This window comes from Indicator indicator, chromosome 4, assembly GCF_027791375.1.
Source record: "Indicator indicator isolate 239-I01 chromosome 4, UM_Iind_1.1, whole genome shotgun sequence".
Lineage (NCBI taxonomy): Eukaryota > Metazoa > Chordata > Aves > Piciformes > Indicatoridae > Indicator > Indicator indicator.
Genome location: NC_072013.1, coordinates 28,860,873 through 28,884,218, shown reverse-complemented (window position 1 = coordinate 28,884,218; position 23,346 = coordinate 28,860,873). Strand labels below are relative to the sequence as shown.

General features: G+C 44.3%; 1 protein-coding gene across 1 annotated transcript in view; it reads left to right on the top strand.

Moving 5' to 3' along the window:
* PRKCH (protein kinase C eta) overlaps nucleotides 1-21,704 on the top strand; it is a 119,031-nt gene extending 97,327 nt beyond the window's left edge. Inside the window, exons 11-14 of the mRNA XM_054380670.1 lie at nucleotides 1,553-1,691; nucleotides 2,630-2,818; nucleotides 20,064-20,207; nucleotides 21,558-21,704. Coding sequence (XP_054236645.1) covers nucleotides 1,553-1,691; nucleotides 2,630-2,818; nucleotides 20,064-20,207; nucleotides 21,558-21,704 — 619 coding nt within the window. The remainder of the gene's footprint in view (nucleotides 1-1,552; nucleotides 1,692-2,629; nucleotides 2,819-20,063; nucleotides 20,208-21,557) is intronic.
* The last annotated feature ends 1,642 nt before the right edge of the window (nucleotides 21,705-23,346 follow it).

Here is a 23,346-nt window from a genome sequence, read left to right as displayed (position 1 = left end):
CACCTGATTCTCACTTTAAAATCATAAACAGAGAATTAACAGGATCAAGCTGGATTCAGAATTTGGCTTGCCCACAGGTTTTCATATTGATATAGATAAGCCATTACTTATCTTAGCACCCTCCCTGTTGCTCCCCGTACCCAGCAAAATAGATGTCCAAACAGAGATGAATCAAGTTCCAACACAGATTTCATGAAGGGGCCCTGAGACCCTCAAATGTAGCTTAGTTTGTTTGATCGTTATCTAGGCATCTGAATAACTTTGAAAGCAACTTTTTTTCTGAGCTTGTAAGGTGGCTTCCATCTCTGTAAAATGGTAATGGTAACACTTCCCTGCCCCAGAGCCACTGTGAGGGCTCTGTGCAACTCTTGGGTTAATATCTGAGACAGTTCAAAAAATCAACTGTGACCTATTTGCACTGCACAGAACTTCCATCGTGCTTTTTTCCCCCATCTGTGATGGTGCCTAAAGCTTGTCTGGCAGCTGAAACACAGAGGTGCTATGAACTGATGTGTATTTTTAGGAAAGCATTGCCAAAGTCTGCAGATGACCCACTGCTTTCTGGTCGTGTTCTGGATGGTGCTGCTGACTGCAGGCTATTCCCTGAGGCAATGTCAAGGTCAGCCAAGATGATAAGCTTGGTTAGGGCTCTTGTCATTTCAGCAGCTCTGCTTTTGATGAGGAGCTCTCAGGCTAGAGGTGACGTATTGGAAAATGTGTCTTTCTGTAGCTTGTACAGTGTGGTGTTTGGCTGCAGGTCTCTTGTGGCAGTGGTTGAGGTCCTCTGCCCCAGTGAGCACTATAGGAGACATGAATTTCTTACACTAGTGCAGTCCCGCTGGAATTGATACACCTGGGAGGACTTGGAGACTTTGCCTTATGGTGGAGGCATACTGTGCTGGCTGAAGATTCACCCTACTTGGTGTCCACAAGGAGTTTCTTTTCTATTCAGCTGGGATAACACTCCAGGTGGGGTTTGTCAGTCAGGCTCGCTCCCGTACAGGGAAGTCCTGGGACTTAACCCCTGATGCCTTAGGGAGGAGAGGGAATCTGTTCCCCCTCTGAAGAGGCTTCACATGCCTTGCTGCCTTCAGCTGTGTGCTCCCGGCATGGCACTCTGCTGAATCAGAGCATGTCCCATGTGGTACATTTTGCTGCATCATAACAGCTTTACGCAATCTGACAGCTCTGGCAACCTCTGCTCCAGTGAGCCCCAGAGCTAAATGAGGAGGAGCTCTGCCAGCCAGGTTTGTGGTGTGTTTGGAAAGCCATGTGGGTGAACTTGTACAGCACCTGCCTGTATTAAATGCATTTTGGCAGAATGGTTTTAGTTCCTCCCTCCCTTTTGTAAAAGATGAAGTAAAAAAAACAAACCCTCCTGCATGACTTCTTTTTTTTTTTTTTTTTTTTTTTTTGTTTTGGTTTTTTTTTTTTAATGATGATGAGATCTGTCCAGTTTACGGGTTAAACTTCTAAAGCCTGGGATGCTGCCTCCATTTGTGCTGGGGCTGCTCCAAGCACGTAGTAACTCGGTGAATAATTCTCATTGCAGGGACTTGAAGCTGGACAATGTGCTCCTGGACTACGAGGGTCACTGCAAGCTAGCAGACTTTGGAATGTGCAAAGAGGGCATTCATGATGGCATTACCACAGCCACCTTCTGTGGTACACCAGACTACATCGCTCCAGAGGTATAGGAAACCTTTCTTTGACCAGGAACAGTTGTTTGGAGTGTGAAAAGGCATGGGTTAGCTTTGGAATAGCAAGCGAACTCTCTGGTGTCTTTAGCTGCACCTTATCTGACTGCCAGGTACAAGCCATCTCCTAGATGTATTGCTTGTATTATCAGTTTCTTGTACAAGCAAAGCATGAATAAACCTTTAGGCTGCTGTAGGCATTAAGATACACCTATATTTTTCTTACAGAAATGTGAGGTGAAAAATGGAGAGACAGCTGCAAAAATCTTGATAGAGGCAAATACAGATACTAGCCTGGTTTGATCTGAGGGAAAATTGAATGTTCCTTCATTTCCCAATTCCTTTTGCTACCCCCTCCCATTCTCTGTCAGTTTCCAATCACACTACAAAACTAATACACACCTCTTTAAGGACCAGCTGCCCTCCAGATGTTCTGACAGAGTTTCAGATCCTTCTTCAACACAATTGAATTTTTGTCTGTGGTTGATATTTGTGCCTTGCTTACACTCTTCTGTAGCTGAAAGCCTTACCTTTGGAGCTGGGTAAGAAATTCCTTCCCAGGGGCAAGGAAAAGGCAATGTGAGTCAGAACACATGACTGCTCTGCTGCTTCTGAGGTTCAGCTAGTTTTGCTGAAATGCCCTTTCTCCTGCTAAGCCCTAGCATCATTTCCGATGGCTTGTTTCCCAGGTGACCCTGAGAGATGCAAAGATAGTTCAGTCCTTGTTTTATGCATCTGGTGTACTTCTGTGCTGCTCTGGAGTTGCCCAGCTTGTGATTACCTGTATGTTCCTGGATCTACAGCCAGCCTAGGAGAGAGCAATGCTAGGATGTAGCAAGAACTTCTGCATTAGTATTTCCAAACCCTTTTTTTCCTCCCTGCTGAATTGAAGAAGTTTCAGTATTAATATTTCTTTCCCATTCCTTCTTCAGATCCTGCAGGAGATGCTGTATGGTCCTGATGTAGACTGGTGGGCCATGGGTGTGCTGCTGTATGAGATGCTATGTGGCCATGCACCCTTCGAGGCAGAGAACGAGGATGACCTCTTCGAGGCTATTCTGAACGATGAAGTCGTCTACCCAACGTGGCTCCAGCAGGACGCGGTGGCAATCCTCAAAGCAGTGAGTTCTTCCAGATGTTTGTGTGCTCTCTCTCTCCTGGCTTTCTTCAGCCCAAATCTAGCAAGAGAAGACTGGGCTTGGGGTATGGGCACTCAGCAATTGTGGTTACCCTGACCCTTTCCTTATCTTGGATTGAAGGGTAAACAAACAAAAAAAATCCTGCTACACTCCGGTGTGTTTGCATAGTCATGTCCTTTATGCAGCCAACTTGGCAAGTGAAGTGTGCATGTCTGTGTGTCTGGGCATTCCCCTGCTGACTTAATGATTTACAACATATGGTCATCGTCCAGAACAGAAGTTGCAGGTATACACAGTATTTGATCAGTAGTGACTGTGTGATTTCCATGTGACTGGAGTGGCAAGTGAAGTGTTCACGATAATCCTTCATTTTGACTGTTGGTGATGCCAGCTGTGCTTCAGGGATTGCTATCTACCTGCATACAAAGACAGGTTTGATTTTTGTGTGCTTGCAAGGGAAAAAGCAGGACTGTGTGATGAGGGTGTTACTAAACAAACCAGGAGACCTAACCTGGCTGTTCTGCCACTGACTTATTCCTGTTCTCGATTAAATCAATATCTCTAAGCACCCCTTGGAGAGAGAAGGATCAGAGTATTACCTTTCCTTGCAAAAACACTGTGAACAAAGATACATTTAAGATACTGCTAAATATTGTGGTAATAGAGGATCTAAGAACCAGTTGGATAAGAGTAATTCGTAGTAACTTGTGAAGCACTGACTGAAAGAAATGAGGTAATGAAAGATGGGGCCATTTGAAGGAAAGATGAGAGTTTGTTTTCCTCAGGTCTTTAGTAGCAAGAGTCTGGAAGCTTTCTGCTGAAAGGTTTCTGTTGTATATGAACTGAGTAACTGCTTTCTGTAGCTGAAAATGCATCTAATAAATTATACAGAAATCAACTGAGAATAAAATCTACTCCTTGAGGAGGCAAAGGGCTGTGCTTTGAAATCACAAGTTGTGCTCAGGAGTGGTTGTTTGTTATGCTGAAGGTCCTCTTGGGTTTTGGAAATAACCTGCAACATACTTAATTTTTTTTTAAAATGATGTTCAGACTCATTGCAGCTTCTGGAGCAGTGTTCCTGGGACTAGAGTGCCTGAGTCAATTCCTCTTCTGGAGTGACAAGTAATAGCAGAGTGGATTTGCTGCAGGTATCTTGCATAAGTATGAGGTGGAGGTAAAATATGCTCAGACAGATGCTCGTCCTAACAGGCATTTCAGGGTATAACAAGATATCATTTGTGTTTTAGACCTCTGATGAAATGCCTATAACCAGTGCAAGCTGCAGTCACCCCAGGCTCCTCTAGCCCAGCTAGCTGTTCTGAGCCCAGCTTCTAACCACAGGTCCCTGGCAAGCAGCATGTTGGGAAGCACTGGAGAAAGAGGGCCAAGAATTGGAGGAGTGAGCTAAAAATTTAAGTAGTGACCAGTCAGGAGTCTCCAAAGCTGCACAACTTAGCAATTGCTGGTAACTTGCTTGGAAAAGCTCTCCCCTCCAGCTGCTCTGCTTGTCTGCTCTGTCATGTGTTGCTAGTGAAACCCAATCAAAACCAAAACTGCCTCGCTGAAATGCACATTCATTGCTCAAGAAAAGCACTGCACTGACTGCTTTGGGGGAAAGGCTGAAGTTTAGGACATTAACCAGGAGCCTTGTGATTAAGTAGCAGGAATTTGCATGAAACTGAAATTTTTACTGGAGCTTCAGTTTTTCAGTATTTCTGTTCCCTGGGTGGCTGCTACCTGGAAGTGACTTTTGTATCCTATTTTACAACACTGGTGATTGTTGGCTACAGTCTGAGTTTCTGCAGCTGAGTAGCTGCTTTTGGGATCAAGAACTGTTCACTAGAAGAGCTTCTTGTTTCCTCCTCCCTTTTTTATGCCGAGTTTTTAGAGGCATCAGACCATATTGGCTTTAACAGGAAGGAAACATCCTGTCATGAGATTGTCTGCGGCTCTAGATGAAAATGGAAGAAACCCACATGCTTTGATTTCTTTTGAATGATAACAAATGTGATCACTGTTCAGATATTATATTTGCAGTATACTGGTAATGTTTGGTCACTATTTTTAGATATCAGTATGACACAGAGTGGTGAACCTGGGTTTTTTTGTTGTTGTTCCCTTGTGGCTTTTTTATGAGGGAGGATAGTGTACTTTCTACTTACTAAATTCATATATATTTTTTTCTGACAGACTCTTGATGTTAATATTATTTCTCTTAGATACAGCATCGTTACTATGCAAGCATCTTCTAATCACTATTGTGTTTACCTCCAAAAAAAGTGAATTTGAGCTCCCTGATTTACAGCCATGTCAGTGCATTCTAAACTGTGGTATTAAGAACTCTGGAAAACTGGAGCACTCAACTGCTACAGTGACATAAATGATAATAAGTAATTACATGGCAGGGGAAGCCTATGGAAGATCAGGGAATTAAACCCAGCATCTCTTGTATTGCACATTTATGCCTTAATAGCCTTAACTGGATTATCCCCTCACTAAAAGTTGTAGTCTCTAACCTTGAATAGGAGTAGTGAGAATTCACTTAGTCTTGAGTGGTACAATTCATGAGAATTTGCTTAGACTTAAGTAGTACAAAGCTCTGAAACAAAAATCAAATTCTTCTGCCAGGAAGATGCAATTAGGTGTTTGTGCTTAGAGATGCTTTACAAATGGATATATCTAGGTTTAGAAAGCACTTGATCCATTTGCCTTCATGAAGAGCTTCACTGTAAAAAAGGATAATAGATTTTAGGACCCATTTCACAGATGCTGTTATTTCATTTTGCTTTTATTTACCATAACTGTTTTTCACCAATTTCCTCCCATCAGAAATGACCTAATTTCTGAAGGTTGTATCCTATTAATCTTTATGAGTTTCCTGAAAATAACTAAAAATCCTAGGACCATATTTAAGTTACTGAGTGTTCCTAATGTGGTGTTGAGCACTGGAACCAAGGAAAACAAAATCAGCCTCAGTGCCCTGGGACCTTGTTTAGAATTAATTGAAAGCATAAATATTTGCACTCTAGAAAAGTTTTATCTATTTCTTTTTAATGTTTATTTGTCCTTGGTATTTTCCCTCAATAGCTGGGGATAGAGTAGGGCAGATTGAAATCTGTGTAAATCAGCAGGATCTTGCTACAGTCAGTACTCCCAGAGGAGGGAAATAGAAAATCTCCTTCGGGTACCCTGGCCCATCTGAGCATGTCAGTGGGGAATTTAGGTATTGCTGGGTCAAGTCAGGCAATGAGGACTCAAATTGAAGCCTCCCCTGCTTGTGTGAGCAGGTTGAAGTGGGCATGGGAAGTGCAGAAAAGGAAAATTGCTGCTGAATGGATTCAGACCATTTCAGCTCATTCTAAATGTAAGTTTTGCTTTGATTTTGATTCTGCCCAAAAAACGTTTGTCCATTACCCTACCTGAATGCAGCCAAAAGGTGTTTATGCTGGAGGAGCTATTGGGTTTGTGTCAGTATTTGGAAGAATTTATCTTGTACTTTGCCATCAGCTGACAAAGTACTCACTAGAGTCACTAGATGATGAAGAGACTGTGAAACTTTGTGAGCATGCAGAGAGCAGAGGCTGCCACACCATATTTCTTAGGGTGAGAGTGCAGCTGGAGTTTGCTTTGTTGCAGAGCGTGGGTGCTCTGTACTTGTGAATTGTCACTTGCAAAAAGTGCTGGAGCAAAGGATGTGTCTCTCCAGGCAGCCAGAGGCTTTGAAATTCAGCTGAGCGAACTGCAAACTGAAATGCAATCCCCCTCGTTTCCCATAAGTGGGGTGGTATTTTGGCAGCGTGTTTCACTCCCTTCATGTATGACTCAAATGCAATTCAGTCAGGCTGTCTTGCTCACAGTCAGGCTTGGAGGGAGGGAAGAATGAAGGGACACAGTGAAAATTTGGTCTCAAAAGTTGATGGTGTGTGGTGGAAAACAAATTTACAGAGAAAGCTGCAGGAATTTTCTTTTCCATGTCTAGCTTCAGAAGAGGAGAGAAGGGCTAATCCTATTGAGTTGCTCCATGAACTGATGATTTGAAGTAGCAATGGTTGACCCAAAGGCTTGGAAACTTGTACAAGTTGTTGCAGTATAGATATTTTAACTCTCAGAGCCAGGTAATAGCAAGGGCTAGAAAGCATCATCTCCCCAGGAAACTGTTAGCCTTACTCTCCCTTCTGCACCCCAGATTTCTGAACTGAGTCTGCTGAAGCTCAGGGTGTCTCTTGGTGTTTGTATGCCAACCTCCAATCTTAATATGAGTTCTAAAACCCTTCTGGCCTAGCTGAAATGATCCTTCCAAAAGTGAGGCTTGGGCAGCCTTGCCTGTAGGTCTATGATTTGGAGACACAAGTGAGAATGAAGCCTGTTGTACCTCCAGCAGGTTAAAAATATGCTTTTTGAGTTTAGTGACTGGGTAAATATGGCTATGTCCCACTCCAAGTGGTTTTCTTGTGAAAAATAAACACCAGGCAAAAAAGAGGAAGGTGCAGAGGAAACTGGCTGTGGTTTTAGCAGCCTGCATTCCCATCCAGTGTAGGTGTAATAGCATGGGGCATGGATTGGGGGAAATCTAAATTCCAGGCTATTAGTGCAAAGAGAGGGGTTGAAAGATGAGGGAGCTCAACTCATAGCAAACATGACCTGTGTCTTGGAGGAAAATGATATCAGCAATATAGTGCCAAGGATGCAAAAGAAAAACTTGCAGTTGATCTGTTTTTCTAGAGAACAACACACTGGAAATGATGCTGACTCAAAAGGCTCTGGTTTAAAGCACTCTCTGCTGTTTCATGTCGCTGAGTTCATTTCCCCTCTCCAGATACCTGGTACTCTCTGCACCCTGAGAATACCACTGACGTCTGACACACCCCACACCCCCCCCCCCCCACTTCCCCATCCTCTGTTAGACTTTGCTCTTGCAGACTTGAAGTCCCCTTTGCTTTGTCACATTAACACCCAGGGGTGGTGGTGTCTGGGAAATTAATGTTTCAAACTCAGCCTCAGCAATAATGATGCTCTGTGGGTCACCATGAACCAGGTCCTGCTCTGATGACTTTATGCACTTGACTTTGGCTGTCAGAGGTCAAGGTGAAGGAGCTGGGATTTCCTTCCTGACTTATGCCAGCAGCCAGGTGGGAGCTTGCACAGCACTTGGGAGCACCACAAGGGAGAATGGGCCACAGTTTAAATGCAACCTCATTGTTTATAGAGAGCCATGAAGCCTGGTCAAAAAAGCCCCTATCTAGAAAGGATAAGCCTCTTCTCCCATTCTTATGAGCCCATGTCACAGACTAACCCAGAAACAGGGTTTTTTCAATTAGTTCATAAGACTGTATGATAGTTTCTGCAGTCAGCACACACAGTAGTGGTCAGTACCAAGGGCTTGCCAGCAGCCTAACTTGTCCCCCTTTGCTAGGAGGCATCACACATGGGTTTTCTGGAGAGCCAGAAAAGAGCTCAGGAATGCTGCAGTGCAGATGGCAAACAGCCACTTCATCTTCAGTGGGAGAGAGGTATGGGGGCCCTTCCACACAGCTCAGACAATTTTTATCTCGTTAATTAAAAAAGCCACCCAAAACTTTCTGTAGGAGTTTGTCATTTCATAGCTGCCCAGAAGAGCGAATATAAGGTGGCCCTAGGTCCCTCAGTAACTCAGGTAACCATCATACACAAGAGATCCCTCCACAAGGTAGTATAATGAGCAGTGTGTTGTTCCACCAGCAATTTCTCTTGAGTTGATGGGGGGAAGCCTGTGGGGATTATTTAAGAATGTGGCCCAATTCTATCTTCACTTGGTGCCATGGTTTAGATAATCATGAGATTTAGGGTGACGGGTTGGACTCGATGATCTTCGAGGTCTCTTCCAACCTTCTTGATTCTATGATTCTATGATTCATACAATTGGTTAAATTGGAGAGCACTGATGGTGAATTGTATAAGTGATTTGTGTGTCCATATGCATACACAGAAATAAATTAGATAGCAGCTGGGGACCAGGAGAGTGTGTGTGTGTGTGTGTTAGGGTTTTCTTCTTTCCTAAATTTGCAGGTGATACCAGATAAGGAAAAAACAGAATTTGAAGGGTACGCTCCTCCACCCCTCCTAGTGAAACTGAGCAGTGTTTCCCTTAATTTCTTAAGAATTCTAAGTGATGGCTCCTTGTGTCAGTGTGAGCTGAAATTCCCTCCCCCCCCCCAATAACCAGGCTAGCCCAGTCTGGAAGCAATTGAAAGCTGTATTTACAAAGCAGAATCTACAGTCTATGATGAAATGCAATGAATATGTACAAATATACAAAATTCACAACATTTACAAATATATACAATCAACAGAAAATCACAACCAATCTCCCTTTGCTTCCCCCCAAGGGGACCCTCCCAAAGGGGCCTCCCTCTCCCAGGAGCTTCCCCCCAGACCCCCCTGGACAGAAAGCAGAGTTAGTTAAAGCAGAAAGTTGTTAACTTAGCTGTCAAGGTCAGTGTGTTATCTTCAGCCAGAAGAGAAGAAGAAAACAGCAGCCAGACAGCCCAGCAACTGCCCCCACTGCCGAACGCAGAATGTGCAGAGCGCCCCACTTTGTTTTGGGTAATAGTTCTTAAACATTTCTATCTATCCAATGTGGAAGTGTTTAGAACAATCAGTATTTTGCTCTCTTACACCCAATAGTGACTTATTTACACTCTTTCATTTTCTCTGTTTTGAACTTTGCAAGGAAAAACTAAAAAGACAGTTTCAAACCATCACGCTCCTAGTGAGAGAGAAATTTGATTGTTATGTTTGTGGGTGTGTATGTGAGATATATCCAGGAAACCCTGAGGAGTACAGGGTTTAGGTGGTTATTTCTTGCCTTTCAAAAAAAAAAAATCAGAAACTTCTAATGTCCCCTGTGGTCAGCGCACAGCACAGTCCAATCCAGCAGCAGGAAGGATAACAGCTCAAGCAGAGCTCTTGGAGACTTGTGCTGTGCTGCATGTACCTTAATAGGCTGAGAAGAAATAAGATTGGAGAGATACAGAAATTTCCCCAGGGCACTCCACCCAGGCTAAACTGAAGGGAAGAAAGGAAACTACATTTAGCTGTACTGCAGGAGGAGTGAACTACCCGTTGTAGGGATATGCTGTCATGATTGCCCAAATCCATGATGAAGACCCCATTTATGTGCACTGCAGCTTATTTTCAGAAAGGCTGGCTGGGTGATGAGTGCTCCATACTGAACCAGAGCTCGTTTCGACTGCTGGCAGGGATGTCCAAGCTCAGGAGAGAAGCGGATGGTCCAAGCTGCCTACTTGCTGCAGCTCTTAGCCTCAGCATCAGTGTGGAGGATGAGATCTTCTGACCTGTTCTTTGGAGAATTTTATTTTCCTCATACACTACACTTGCTCAGGTCCACCATCCCTGGATACTGATCAGAACTTTGTCATCTGCTCAGGTACCACAGTAGTGTCTGTGTCCTCCCTGTGTGCGAGCAGCACATAAAACACCTGGGCTGTGCTTTGCTTGGCACATCCAAGCTCAGTGAGTATGTGCTTCCAGCTGCCTTCATGGCTCACCTTTTCCTGAAGTCCTGGGCAGTCAGTTTGGCTACTGTGTGAGTCATTCCAAATCCCCATGTTTGTGCTCCCCAAGCCTCCCCTGAACACTCGCAAGGTTTGAAACAAGGCAGCCAGATGCTGCTGGTGCAAGGTTGCCTACATTTCCTTTACATCACTCTGCACAAGGCTTGAGTCTCTCCTTTGCACTCGCATTCTACAGATCTGTGCCAGGTTCTTTCTTTGCAACAGACAGGAAAAGGCAGATAATCTGTTTCACATGCAGTGCTGGAATAGCCAAAACGAGCTTGTTTCTGAATGAACCAGATGCTGGGAAGATACTTTTAGGCAAAGATTAAAAGAAAAACAAACAACACAATGCTGGACCCACTGAAATCAAAGAGAGAACAAGATGAGCTCACTGCTTTAGCCTCAGAGCTGAGGAGCCTGCTAACAAAGGCAGATATTAGAAATGCTTTCAAATATGCCAATAAATTATTCTCTTTGGCATCTCTTCAGAGTTGGCAAGCTCCATAAATCCTCTTGCATAGTTTGATTAAGTTTTGGCTGTCAGAGTCAGGCCAATATTTGAATCTCTCTGTGAAACTCTATGCCAGATCCATGTAAATATTTTTTTCTTTATTTTGTGTTTTAGAAAGGCTTTCATCTTTCATTTCCTAGTTGCATCCAGAGCTTCTGCAGCAAAAGCAGGACTCTGGAGCCTGTCTGGGCTTCCCAACTGGGAAGGAGTTCTGCAGTTTTAAATTATCTCTTGTCTAGACCATATTGGCCATTAACACACTGTGGTGAAGTGCCAATGCTCTGCTACACCAGATTACTTTCTTATCTCTTTTGCCTGAGCTTGCACATCCATCTCTGTAACATGCTGTCTCTTACTCTTTACCTCCTAACTCTCAAACAACAAACAGCTTTCCCCAGTGATTTTAATCTCTTCTATGGATTGATCACACCCCTTTCCAAAGTGCTTCTCTTCCCCACAGTAATAGTCTCATGCTTCTAAATTATTCACTATGAAAGAAAACTAAAGCCATCTCCACACAGCTTGCCAAGGCTAAAGGAATCTTGAAGTAGTTATTAGGTCTTTTACCTTTCTCTTTCCAACAGGATGAAATTATCTGCTTGTTTAAGTCCCTCAGCATGCTGGGTCAGCTTTGCTTTGTAACAAAAGCTCCTAACCCAGCCTATTGTAATGTCAGGTGTGACTCATCCTCCTCTTTCTGCCCGGGACTGGGGCGAAACGTCAAGGAGCATTCACTGTGCCGACTTTGTCTTCTCCCTCTTTTTCTGCTTGCTCCTGGGTGGTTGGGCAGAAGCAATTACCATGGTTGAGCCCAAGACTTGTGGCCTAGGCTCTCTGCTCAATTCTGTGATTACAGACCCTCAAAGGCATTTTGGTGAAGTTCCAGTTTTGGGGGAAGGCTCAAAGGTTCCCTTGAGAACCTAGGTTCTACCTGGAGTAGGGAATGATTGCTGACTGATGGGACCAGCTCTTGCTGTGAAGCCATAGCAGAGGCTGGCCAGCCCACCTAACTGGGAGGTCTCAGCACTTCTGTAGGGGTAACAAATCTCCAACTATCCCAGCTATTCAGGGCTATAGGTCTTACTTGGCCTTCCAGCTTTGAACTGTCTGACATGATGTGTCTTTTCAGGAACTTTAAAAGTAAAAGAATTGAAATACAACCAAGACCATAAAAAAAAAATCCTTTGAAGTATTTTCCTGTGGGTTTTGTTTGGGTTTTTTTGCTTAATTGGCCTTTACAGGTTTGTCTGTGGCTCTTTAGTCCCCTTTGTACTTGACCCTATGTAAATAGGCCACCCAGGGCTGTGTAATAGATTCCTGGTTCCTCTTGACATGACTATCAGAAAAGGATTAATTGTTTTCCCATGCAACCCTAGGGAGATTTTACCACTGTCTAGAATGAGAGTGGGATCGTGCCCCCAGCCTGTTAGGTGTGATGCTCATTCTCCTTCCATGTTTCTGTTACTCAGATTGATGCATTGATTTAGTAATTGATCTGCATATCCCCACGTTGTAGCTCTTAGTCCAGTTGGGGTAATTTAAAAACAGCAGCCGGAGTTTAAGACTGTCTGAGCAGCCCATGCAGCTGGTGGGAACTGAGGTTGACTCATCAGTTCTGAAAACACAGGTTTCTGGAGTGATGCTGGGACAATAAATTCTGTTCAGTATTTTTTATATCTAATAACTGAAGTTAATATCTGCTTATTATTATTTATTACAGGAATAGCAAAGATAATAATTGCGTTTGATACCTGTGGCCTTTTCATTCTGCATTAGTGTTTGTTGATGAGTGTAGAGAGACAGGGAAACAGGTAGAGATTTCAGCACAGTGTGGAACAGATAGGCAACATTTAATAGCCATATTTTGGAGCAACTTCTCTGCTGGTGATAGTCAGCAAAGTTACTCTGGTTTACACCAGCAGGAGATTTGGAGCCAGATGTCTCTCTCCCACGTGTGAGTTGCTCTATCTACCTTGGTTTATTTTGCTTGTCTGTCTTGCTTAGCACTGTTTGCAATACAGTTAATCCTTCTCCTTTCTTCGGGCTTTGACTGGGCAGCATTGAGCAGCCATCACTGCATTAGGGGAAGGAGAGATCAAATTTGTCTGCTTAATATCCACTGCACTGACATTTTGTCTTTCTTGCCTGCGGCTGACACTTTAAACACGTGACTGCTCTCATGCTCATTGTTACAGTCTCCTGGCTTTCAGGAGCATGGCTGAAGATTGGTTTTTACCTCCCTTCCCATTTCTTCTTTTATCTGGAAAAGGAAATAACAGAGATCGTATTCTCTTCCTTCCTCCTTAAATTCTTTTCAGGACAGTCTTGAACTTTTAAGACCTGGCACTGTGCTCAGTGGACCTTCTCTGCAATGAAGGATTTCACCTGCTCACAGTTTTCTGTAGCACCCTGTGCATGGGTGGGTCACAATCTGGCTCAGCACCACAATGAATTGCATTGGTACAAATCAGGGCTTTTAGCAATCGGTTCTGCTGTGAGGAGGGTAGAAAGCTGAAAGGCCATGTGTCCTCTAATGGCTGCAATCAGAGAAGATCCCCAGTGTACAACAGAAGGAGTGTTTGAGAGCACCGCAGTGACTCCAAGTCCTATTCTGAGCAGCACAATCATCACTGAAGGTCAGTAGGACTTGGGCTTCCAAATGCCTGGCTCACACCCACTGCCAAATCACTGCAGTTTAAGTTACCAAGTATCAGATGAGCTGCTGTAGATAGAACTTCCATGGGACAGCTCTCTGACCACTTTGATTCCAGGGCAGTGGAGCCTCAGGTGACACCATTTAGTGAAAGGAGGCTGGGCTGACTCCCTTGCTTCCCATAACATATTTGCGTGTCTGAGCCCTGGAAAGCTTTTGTACAAAGAAGTGAGGCATGGCAGTGAGCGCTGCCCAGGCAGGACTGTGATGGAGGGTGATGGGAGCCCTGCCCAAGAGAGCAAAAGACAAAACTGTCTCAAAACAAGCAGCTTTGTACTAAAAAAGAAAAGGAAAAAAAAAGTCTCTCTGCTATGCTAATGCCTCCTGTCTTCCAGTCATTAAAAATAATACAGACATTAGCAGACAGAGCCATCGAGCCATCTTTCTTCTCCTCTTTTTGGGGTGGGTGAAGGCTAATGAAACCCCAGACTGCAGGTTTGTTTGTCTTACATAATAGGCAGCCAAACTGTTTTCGGCAACTGCAGCATTCAGTGGAGAGATTCATGGAGGGAAGTCTTAATTAGAGTAATTGCTCTATTTATATAACGATTCCCTTTTGTCTGAGATCAAATAGATCTTTGAGAAATCTTATTTCCTTTCGAGTTAATTTCTGCCCTGTTAGTTTAGCTCATGAATCTTAATGAAGATGAGTGTGTTGGGTATCTCCTGATCTCCTTGCTCTCACTCATTACTAGAGGGGAGACCGTGGGGCACTAATCTGTGCTGCTACTGCTTTTTACTTTGGTAGCGACATGGGAGAAACACCAACAGGCTGGAAATGTTAAGAGCATGAACAGGGAAATCTTGCTTTCCTTTAGTGGTTTGGGTTAGACTGTTGCATTGGCACAGGCCTGGATAGGGGTCTCTGAGGCATGTGGTGTGATGGAGAGGAGGTGAGACTGAGGGTCTGCCATTGAATCTGTGACAGGCTGTCCTTGGGGTCCTGGAAAAGTGAAGTAATTAATTTCTCTGAGTCTCTGTCCCTGCATGTAGGAAGGAGGGAAGCCTCCATCTCTGCCATGTGCTTGCATTTGAAAGATGAGCTACTCAGGAGCATGGCCTTTCTCTTACAGGGTAAATATGCCCAGCCCAGGGCAACAGAGTCCTGGTAGGAGCTGGTGCATCTAAGATACTCTTCAATACAAGAAATAATGCTTTTTTATCTCATCCAGATGGCTGACAATATGAAGGGAATGTCTGAGCAGGAAGTTGTATTCCTCTTCCTGCAGAGCATTAATTCTATGAAGGGCTCTGGGCTTGTCAGTGTTTTCCTAGAATGTGATGTAATTTCATGCAATCTAGTCGCTGTCATATTAGTTTGGAAATCAATCTTTCTGGTTCAAATAGCACGTATGTAAAACCTGTCAGAGATTCCAGTAATAAGGGAACTTGTAAATTCAAGGAAATTAATTCTTAGAAACATCTATTTTGTGTAACCATCACTTTGCCAACTTCCAGGCCATTAGACTGGTTTGCAGACCCAGCCTCTTGAAACAGAAATGGCAATGCTACATGTGAGCAGCACTGGAGAAGGCCGGTACAGCCTTGCCCACCATGCTAGGGACATGGAACCCATCCCATCATAGTCCAAGCCATGTAGTGGGTGAAGACAGGACCAGTGCAGATCCCCTGCTCTCTCTCACCTGCTTGTGGGCTGAGCTTCCAGGGTTGACACTTTTTTTTCCCCTAACGGTTGGCACTACTATGTCTGCATTTTTTCCTTGTAACTTCATGGGCTCTCTGTGGACAAATCTCCAGCTTTTAATTTCTTGTCATGGCTTGTTGCATTTTCTTTCAGTAAATGTTTTCAAATGAATCTCATGAAGTCATGGTTTTGGCTCATTCCAGCTGCTGGTTTTGGCTGTGAAGCTGCTGAGAGGGTTAGCTGAGGTCAGTGAGAGCCAGGCTCAAGTTTGCTGCTTGGCAAACTATTGTAGCCCAAAGAGGCACAATCTGAGGATTCTCCCAAGGGCCTCTATACCAGGAATAAGATAATTCTCCGTGGTTGTTTGTGTTCACAGAGCAAGAGCTTTGATGGCCTGGTTCAAGTTTAAGATTGGGTAATCTTTCTTTTGGTTTTGCTGAGAAGCATCTTAGATTTGGGTGATTACGTGTTTCTTTTTGCTCAAGAATATCTTTGGTTTGCCTTGTTGTTACTATTGGGTTTTTTTCTGTGTTTCTTCACTGAGCTTTGTGTGCCAGAGATTGAGATTTGTGCTGGATTCTGATTATCACACAACATTAGAGATACTTAGTAAATATTAGGAGGTGACATTTTGCCACAAAAAAACCTTTCTGCTGAACATCATCTCTCATCACCCGCAAAAACATTGGAGGGTTGGACTTGGAAGGACATTTAAAGCTATTCAACTTATGAAGCAAGAGTCAAACTCTGGCCTTCCTGTGGATGCCAGGAATAGCCAGAACTTTGTTAAACATTTCCAGCTGTTTCTGAATGCTGCTGAAGTGATCAGGTAAAAGATCTGCAGAAACCTTTCCCCTGTGGAGCCTTCTCGTGTGCAGAGGGCAGTGTCTGTGTGCTGTGGGCACTGGGCTTTATTCCTCCTCTTATACAGTTCAAGACATAGGTATGGGCTCCAGCTACTTATTTCAGCAATGGAGACTGAGATTGTAATTAAGTTCTTCAGAAATCCTAAGTTCTTTCTTCTATTTTCTGGAAGTGCCATCAGCATAAGTGGCATGAGACAAGTTGTTAGATGCTTCCCTGGTGCAGCAGAGAAAAGTTAGTACTGCCTAAGGCAGAGACAGAAGAATTCATGGGCTTCTGAGCCTTCTAGAGGTCATTATAGTTTTTTTTTTTTTTCCTGATGTACTGGACAACACAAACTAAAACTTTATCCAGTTCTTTGTCAGTGCAGTAATTTCCGGTGAATTCAAGTAGGTGCTTGAGAAGGTTAGTTGCTTATTTTAGTAGAAACTGCCTTCAAACATTTCGTCCTTTACTTATGTAAAGCTCTTACAGTAAGGCAGGGAACTGTGTTCCAGTGCAAAACCTCAGTCCGGTTTCTGTTGGAGTCACTGTCTGCACTGCTGCTTTTCAGCCCAAATGTCAGGTAAAAGACTGGAGCCACTACCCAGAGAGAACACCGCACCTTCACCTGGCTGTGACTGACCTGCTGCCTCCGAAACTGACCAGGAGATTTTATGTAGAGGAGGAGCAGCAACAGCCAATCTCCCATCTTCTGTGACAGCCCCTAGGTGCAGAGGTGTGTGTGTACCTCCACAGGCTGGGTAACCCACCCGGGTGCTGCGGCTGCCTGGAATGTGGAGTCGTATCTCACCTGCCGTGTGGTGCTGTTCAAAGGCAACATTTGTGCTGCTGGTTGCCTTGTGCCAATGCAACTGAGGCCTCAGTGCAGCATACAATAAATTTATCAGGGATGGGAGTTACTGATAAGAGACCAAATGTCCTTTGATATGATGTCTCACCCTTTTGCTGAAGCAGGCTAGTATGGGTGTGACTGACCATGAAAGGGAGGCCTCTTCACGTTGTAGAGTGTATGATTTATACTGGCTTTCGAAGTCCTGCTAGCCTGCGATTAGGTGCTTGTGGTATCTGGGAAACAAGCTTAGATAAACCTCTTCAGAGTGGTTTATGGTGCTGTGGGTCACTCTAGCGCTTGATACCCTTGTGCTTCAAAGCCCTCTTCTTACAGAGCAAGAGGGAGCAGCAGCACTGAGCTCATGCCTGACAGACGGAGAAGGTGCTGTTTGAGCAGGTGTCCTAGAGGTCATCTCACTGACTAATTAAGAGGGGTTTTGTGGCAGCCTGAAGTTGCTCTCAGCAGCCAACCAGGAGGATGTGTTCCAGCAGTGGGGGAATTTGAAGCCTTCACTCTCTTCCTGTCTCCTTTGGGCATTCAATGTGGAGTAGATGGTGCCTGGTTATCCAGCTAGTACTTCTCAATTTGAGGGTCCAACACTCAAATCGGAGCTGGCCAGACGAATATGAACAGTCATTTTGTTTTGAGTGTCCAAGCAGCTCACCTCAAGGGATGGCCCTTGCTTGATCCTCATTGTCCTAATAAGAAGCATGTTTTCAGCAGCCAGGAATGCATTTATGTTGGCTTTCAGCTAGTTGCATTGGATGCCTTTGCCTGGTACAATTTTGGCATCATGTGGAATAAAGAAAGCAAACAGGAATGTAAACAAACTTTTATATCCCAGGACTCTGAACCGGTCAGGCAGTCCAGTTTAGGTTTTGGTCTTATATGGTTGAGCACGAGTAGGAACCCAAACAAAACATGTTACCTGCCCTTTGTAGAGATTATTTGTTTTCGTTATGTTTTTTCCCTCCTCTCTACATTTAGCAGAAGCTTGCTGGTGTAATGGATGCAGTGGTGGGTCATGAGTCAGGAGACATGGGACTTATTCCCAGGTCTTCTTTCGTTTTTGTCTTGTCTTTTTGGACTGTTTTGGTCCATGCCAGTCCCAGCATTAGCAAGCTCTGATCTTGTTTGAGCTTTCTAGGTGTTCCAGTAATGCAAATAAGAGCTACTGAGGTGCAGATATCCATCTGTGGGGACAAAGCAGCTAGGCAGGGAATTTCTGGAGAAAGATGGGGCTGCCAGGAGAATTCTGGCCTGTTTTGCAAACCAAAGAAGTTTAGTTCAAGACTTGCAAAGGCTTGTCTGAAGCAGGTCTTAGAGATTTTGGCTTGACCCATTTCTTATTTGGAAACCAAGATGTTGTCTGGGAATCAGTATCCCACAGAAATTTTGGAGCAGCGTCTCTTGGGAAACAAATTGTGTTTGGATTCTGCTGGTAGAAAGGGAGAAGAACAGGTTGAAAGAGTTGGGGAGACAGAGGTCTGCTTGTCCTTGGGTTCAACCCGGAAAATGCTACATAAGTGAGGTCTGAAGAGCCCAGAGAAACATGGGAAGACCCCAGCTGCAGATAGCCGTGCTAGCTTTGCTCCTCTCCTGGTGACTGCTCTTTGAAATCTGGATGGACTCAGCAGCTCTTTCTACTGATGTGGAATGGTGGAAGCCAGTTCTGCTTTAGGGAATCCCATGGCAGCACACATCCTTGAAGGTCTCAGGAGGTCAGAATGGAGCTGAGGTTTTTGTGGTAATGTCAGCAGAATCTGGAGTCCTACAAATTCTCAGCTGCAGATGCCTCATATATTTTGGCTCTGGAGCTCCCTCAGGATGGGGTATTGGGGTGACTTCTAAGATAAATCTGGTAGTTGTCTTTCTTCCCCCATCTTTTCCCTAGGTAAGGAATGACTGAACCTTTTATCTGCTCATCCTAGAAGAATTAGTGCTTTCTGAAAAGCTCTACAGTCAGAATGAAGCGGATCTCTCACTTGCACCTCCACTTCTTTTCATTTCCCTGTTGCTGAGATGCAGCAGACTTGGTCATTGCAGAAACAGTGACCAATTGTCTGGTTTGGCTAGTTCAGCTGTTTGCTAAACATAATGCTCTTTCATCTTCCAGGAAATCGTCTGGACACCTCCACCAGAGTGGAGCTTGCTTTATGCTGCTGTTTCAAAAGGCAAATAAAAGCAGCTGCTTTTTCAGTTTAAACATAACCTGATTTCTCTAATGAATTAGAAATACTTGAGAGGAGAGGAAAGGCTGGTCCTTACTGAATTTTTAAGAACTGTAATCCTGAATTAACAAGCCAACTAGCTCTTTTCCTACCAGAGGAAAGGATTCTCCTCCTCCCCCAATATTTCCCTTGTCCTTAAGAAATACCCGCAGCACTCACACTTCATCATTCTTGTTGGGACTTAGAGGGCACCTGTCAGGGCCTCTTGTACTGTGTGTGTGATGTGAGGCTTCGCTCATTGCTCCCTTGGCTGAGGTTTCAGATTTTTGTTCACTAGTAGCAGAGTAAAAATATTACAAAATAAATATTTTTTTAGTGTTTTTCCATGGAGAGAGAAGACAGTCACCTGTCTGCTCTCAGCTGCTCAGAATTTGAGGGGACTCTGAAAGCCAGTACCTTGCTCATTTTCCTATTTCCTGAGACAACAGGAAGGAGAGTGCAGGCTTCTGGCTGTGCTTCAGCCATCTGAAGTTTAGGAAAAAGAGACAGCTCGGGACTGACTGCCGTCCAAAGCCTGGCTGGCTGGTGAGCACGTTTGAGAGCAAGTTTGTATTCCAGAGAAATTAATGCTGAAGTAAATAGCCACCAAAATCTTTGTTACAAATGATGCAACTGAACTTTTTTTTTATACTATGGTAACCAAGTATTTGACCAAAAGCAAAAGGACCAAGTTGAAATATACCTCGACTTCTTCCTCTAGGGAATGAGTCAAGTTCCTTGCACATGGTTCCAGTACAATGGAGTTGAGAAGTCTGGCCAGCAATTGGGTTCAACAGGAAAGCTGAGGACAAGCTTTTGTGTGACTGCTAATAGGTCCTTCTCCTGTGTCCCTTCTGGATGGGAGGAAACAAACAGCCCTTTTTGTTTTGCAGTTCATGACGAAGAACCCCAACATGAGGCTGGGCAGCCTGGGGCTGGGCGGTGAGAGTGCAATTCTGCGGCACCCCTACTTCAAAGATCTGGACTGGGACCTGCTGAACCAGCGTCAGATGGAGCCACCGTTCAGGCCACGAATTGTATGTGGGAAGGAGGCGGGCAGGGAGGGATCCTGGTTTCTTTCTTTTTTTATCTTCCCCTCTTTTGGGCTCTGTAAGCAAGTTTATTCCTGTGAGATAGGAAAGGAGGTGAGGTCTCTGGTCTTGGCTTGTCTGTTGGTTGGCCACATTATGTCCTACTCGTCACTTTTCCCCTCTGTGCTTGATAATCAAAAGTCGCTCAGCCGAAAGGTGCAGGTTTGTAAAAGCATCTGCAGTGGATTAGGCCTCAAACTACCTTCACCTTATACCAAACAAAATGCAGGTCAGTAATTCTCAATTTTACCACTTCACCCCCTTCTTCCCAACTGAGCTGTCTTTTTTTCTTTGTCTGTACAGCACCAGCAGAGTGTTTCCTGCTCAGGCCACTGTGAGCTGAGTGGTTCAAATGGCAAACAGGCTGCAGAAGGGACAGTGTTGCCCCTTTTCTGATGGGTGCCACATAGCCCAAAGGATGTGCTTTTCCACATCCTTTGGAGAGCCTTTCCAAGACTATCTCTGTGGCTTCCTTGTCTTTGAAATTGTGACTTGGGGTGATTTTGTCTCATGTTGTGGTCACTCTGCAAACTCACAGTGTTAGTGACGTTGTCCTGCTCTGTGAAGCTCACTAGGTGCAGGATCAGGCACTCAGGCAAGCTGTGACAGCTCAAGATCAGGCCCTTGAGTTGTTTCTTAACCCAAAACAAAGACTAAGGGAGCATCCTCAGTACCTCATGATCTGGACATTAGACTTCAGTCTCAATATCTTGTTCTGGATACGGGACAAGCACATGCCTTGTCAGAATGTGCCACAAACTCTGTGTGTGCGCATTGTGAACAGTCACACTTTCTGGTGCATAGCAAGGCATCCAGTACCTGGAGGCAAGCCATTTGTCTTCCCACAGCCCATCAATTTGTTATTGTGAGAGTTTAGTGGCTTATACCCCCACTCTCCTCCCAAACACAGCTGGGACACTCTGCAGATAAGGAGGGACTTTGTGCAGTTTTCAGGACACAACAGATAACTGCTTCAAATGCCTGGGTCTGTGCTGTCACTCGAGGAAAGGAACTGACTTATGTGCCCTGCCATGTCTGGGCAGGCAACCCTTCAGAGGTGGTGTCAGTTAAATCAGAGAGGGGTTTGCCTGTCAGAAGCCTGCAGAGGCTCTGAAAGGTTTTACACTGGTTCTGTGAGGGCATTCATCTGATCCCAGTCCAATGCCAGAAAAAGCTTTCAGTAAGCTCAGCCTAGGTTATTACACTTATGACTATACTAAGGATGCAGAATCAAGATCAAGCAGGTGATACATACTCACAACATCTCTTTCCTTTGTTTTTTTTTCCATTTGACAGAAGTCCAAAGATGACGTGAGCAACTTTGATCCTGATTTTATAAAAGAGGAGCCCATCCTGACTCCCATTGAAGAAGGAATTCTTCCCATGATAAACCAAGATGAATTCAGAAACTTTTCATTCACAAGCCCAGAACTGCAGCAGTAGCTACAGCTCTGGGGAAGGGCTGCTGAAAGGACTGGGGGGAAAGGAAATGAAAACAGAGTTTACCAGAAATTTCATTCTCAAGGAGTAACAGTGCACTGACTTTATGCAATACAGCAGCACCACTGTCGACATTACCTTAATGTGAAATTGAAACCTTCTTGTGTTTGTAGGATTCATGCAGCTCTTGGATCAAATATTGACTGGGTGGAACAAAGCTGATATTGTAGATAGCCGATGCAGAAAGAGAATTGAATGCTGAGCTAGTTGGCTCAGCCTGAGTGTTGCTGCTTGCAGTAGATTCAAGGAGTCGGTGTGAGCTTGAAACAAGTGTCTTGCAGCTCTGAGCCAAACAGACTTGTCACAGTTCTGATTGTTTGCAAGACTATTTTGAGGAGTCCCAGCACTGTCTGGCATTTTGGAGCCATGATCCAGCACCCCATGGCCTGACTGAACCAGATGTTCCTACTGACTTTCCCTGTTTCTTCAGTATTTATTTCTTTCTGAAGGACAAATGGCTCTCTTTGCCACTGTTTGGGTTTCCCTGTGAAATATTTCATCGTGCTGACTAGCAGAAGGAAAACCCCAAATGCCCTGTGCCCCACACAGATCCTTCCAAACCCAGGGGAAGTCACATGCTCATAGTGTGTTCCTGTTTGTGCGATATGAAAAGTTTTAGTGTTTGCATTCTGTGAAATGCTTTTTTACATCATGCATCTTCAATGCTCCTTTCTTTGCTTCCCAGCTGGCTTCAACTATAATGTAACTTGTAAAACCTTACTGTTTATTTAGGCCCATTCTATTTAATTATGCTACACAGAGACCCTTTTGTGGGTTTAGTGCCTCATTAAAATTTTGATCCAAAGTGGTAGCGCTTGTATTATTTGTAGCACTATTGTGATGGGAGCTGCTGAGCTGGCCAGCTGCTTGAAAGCAGAGTTGTTGGCCCACAGGTAACTCAAAAGGACAACTTTCTCCCATGAGAACAATACACCTTATCTACGAAAGAGTGTGACTTGGTTTGGATTTAGGAGTTTGTTACTCACATGGCACTTCTTATCAGTTGCAGCCGGAAGCCTCTGCAACAGTGATTTGTAGCAACCAGACACTCTAGGTGATGGTTCTGGGCTGTCCCTCATCTTCTGGAAGTTGGCAGACCTTTGCACTCCTTGGCAGCCTTGATGCTGTATGTCAGCCTCTTCCTTTGCAGATAAGAATTACTGGGAAAGGATTTCAAACGTCCTGCAAAACTGATCATGCTCATACAGTACTATTCGCATGCTTTAGATTGAGAGAAGGGCAACATGCAGCAGAGAGACACACTTCTGCACAGACCTTGTACTGCTGCAGCTGTGGAGGTGACATTGGGGAACATCAGCCTTTGTTAAGGAAATTACACAGGTACAACCTACATTACAGCACAGATCCACCAGTATGTACGTGCCCACCTTCTGAGAGACCAAGAAAAAGAAATCAAAGCTAAGATTTTCATACAAGTGATACCCCTTCCCATCCATACCCTCTCTACGTTATTAATAAAGACCCTTCTACTTCTAGGCAACTCACTGAACTGCTTGATAAGCAGGACATAGGTTCAGTTACCCTAGGCCTCTTCTTGATTTTGTGCTCGTGTTTTATACCAGTT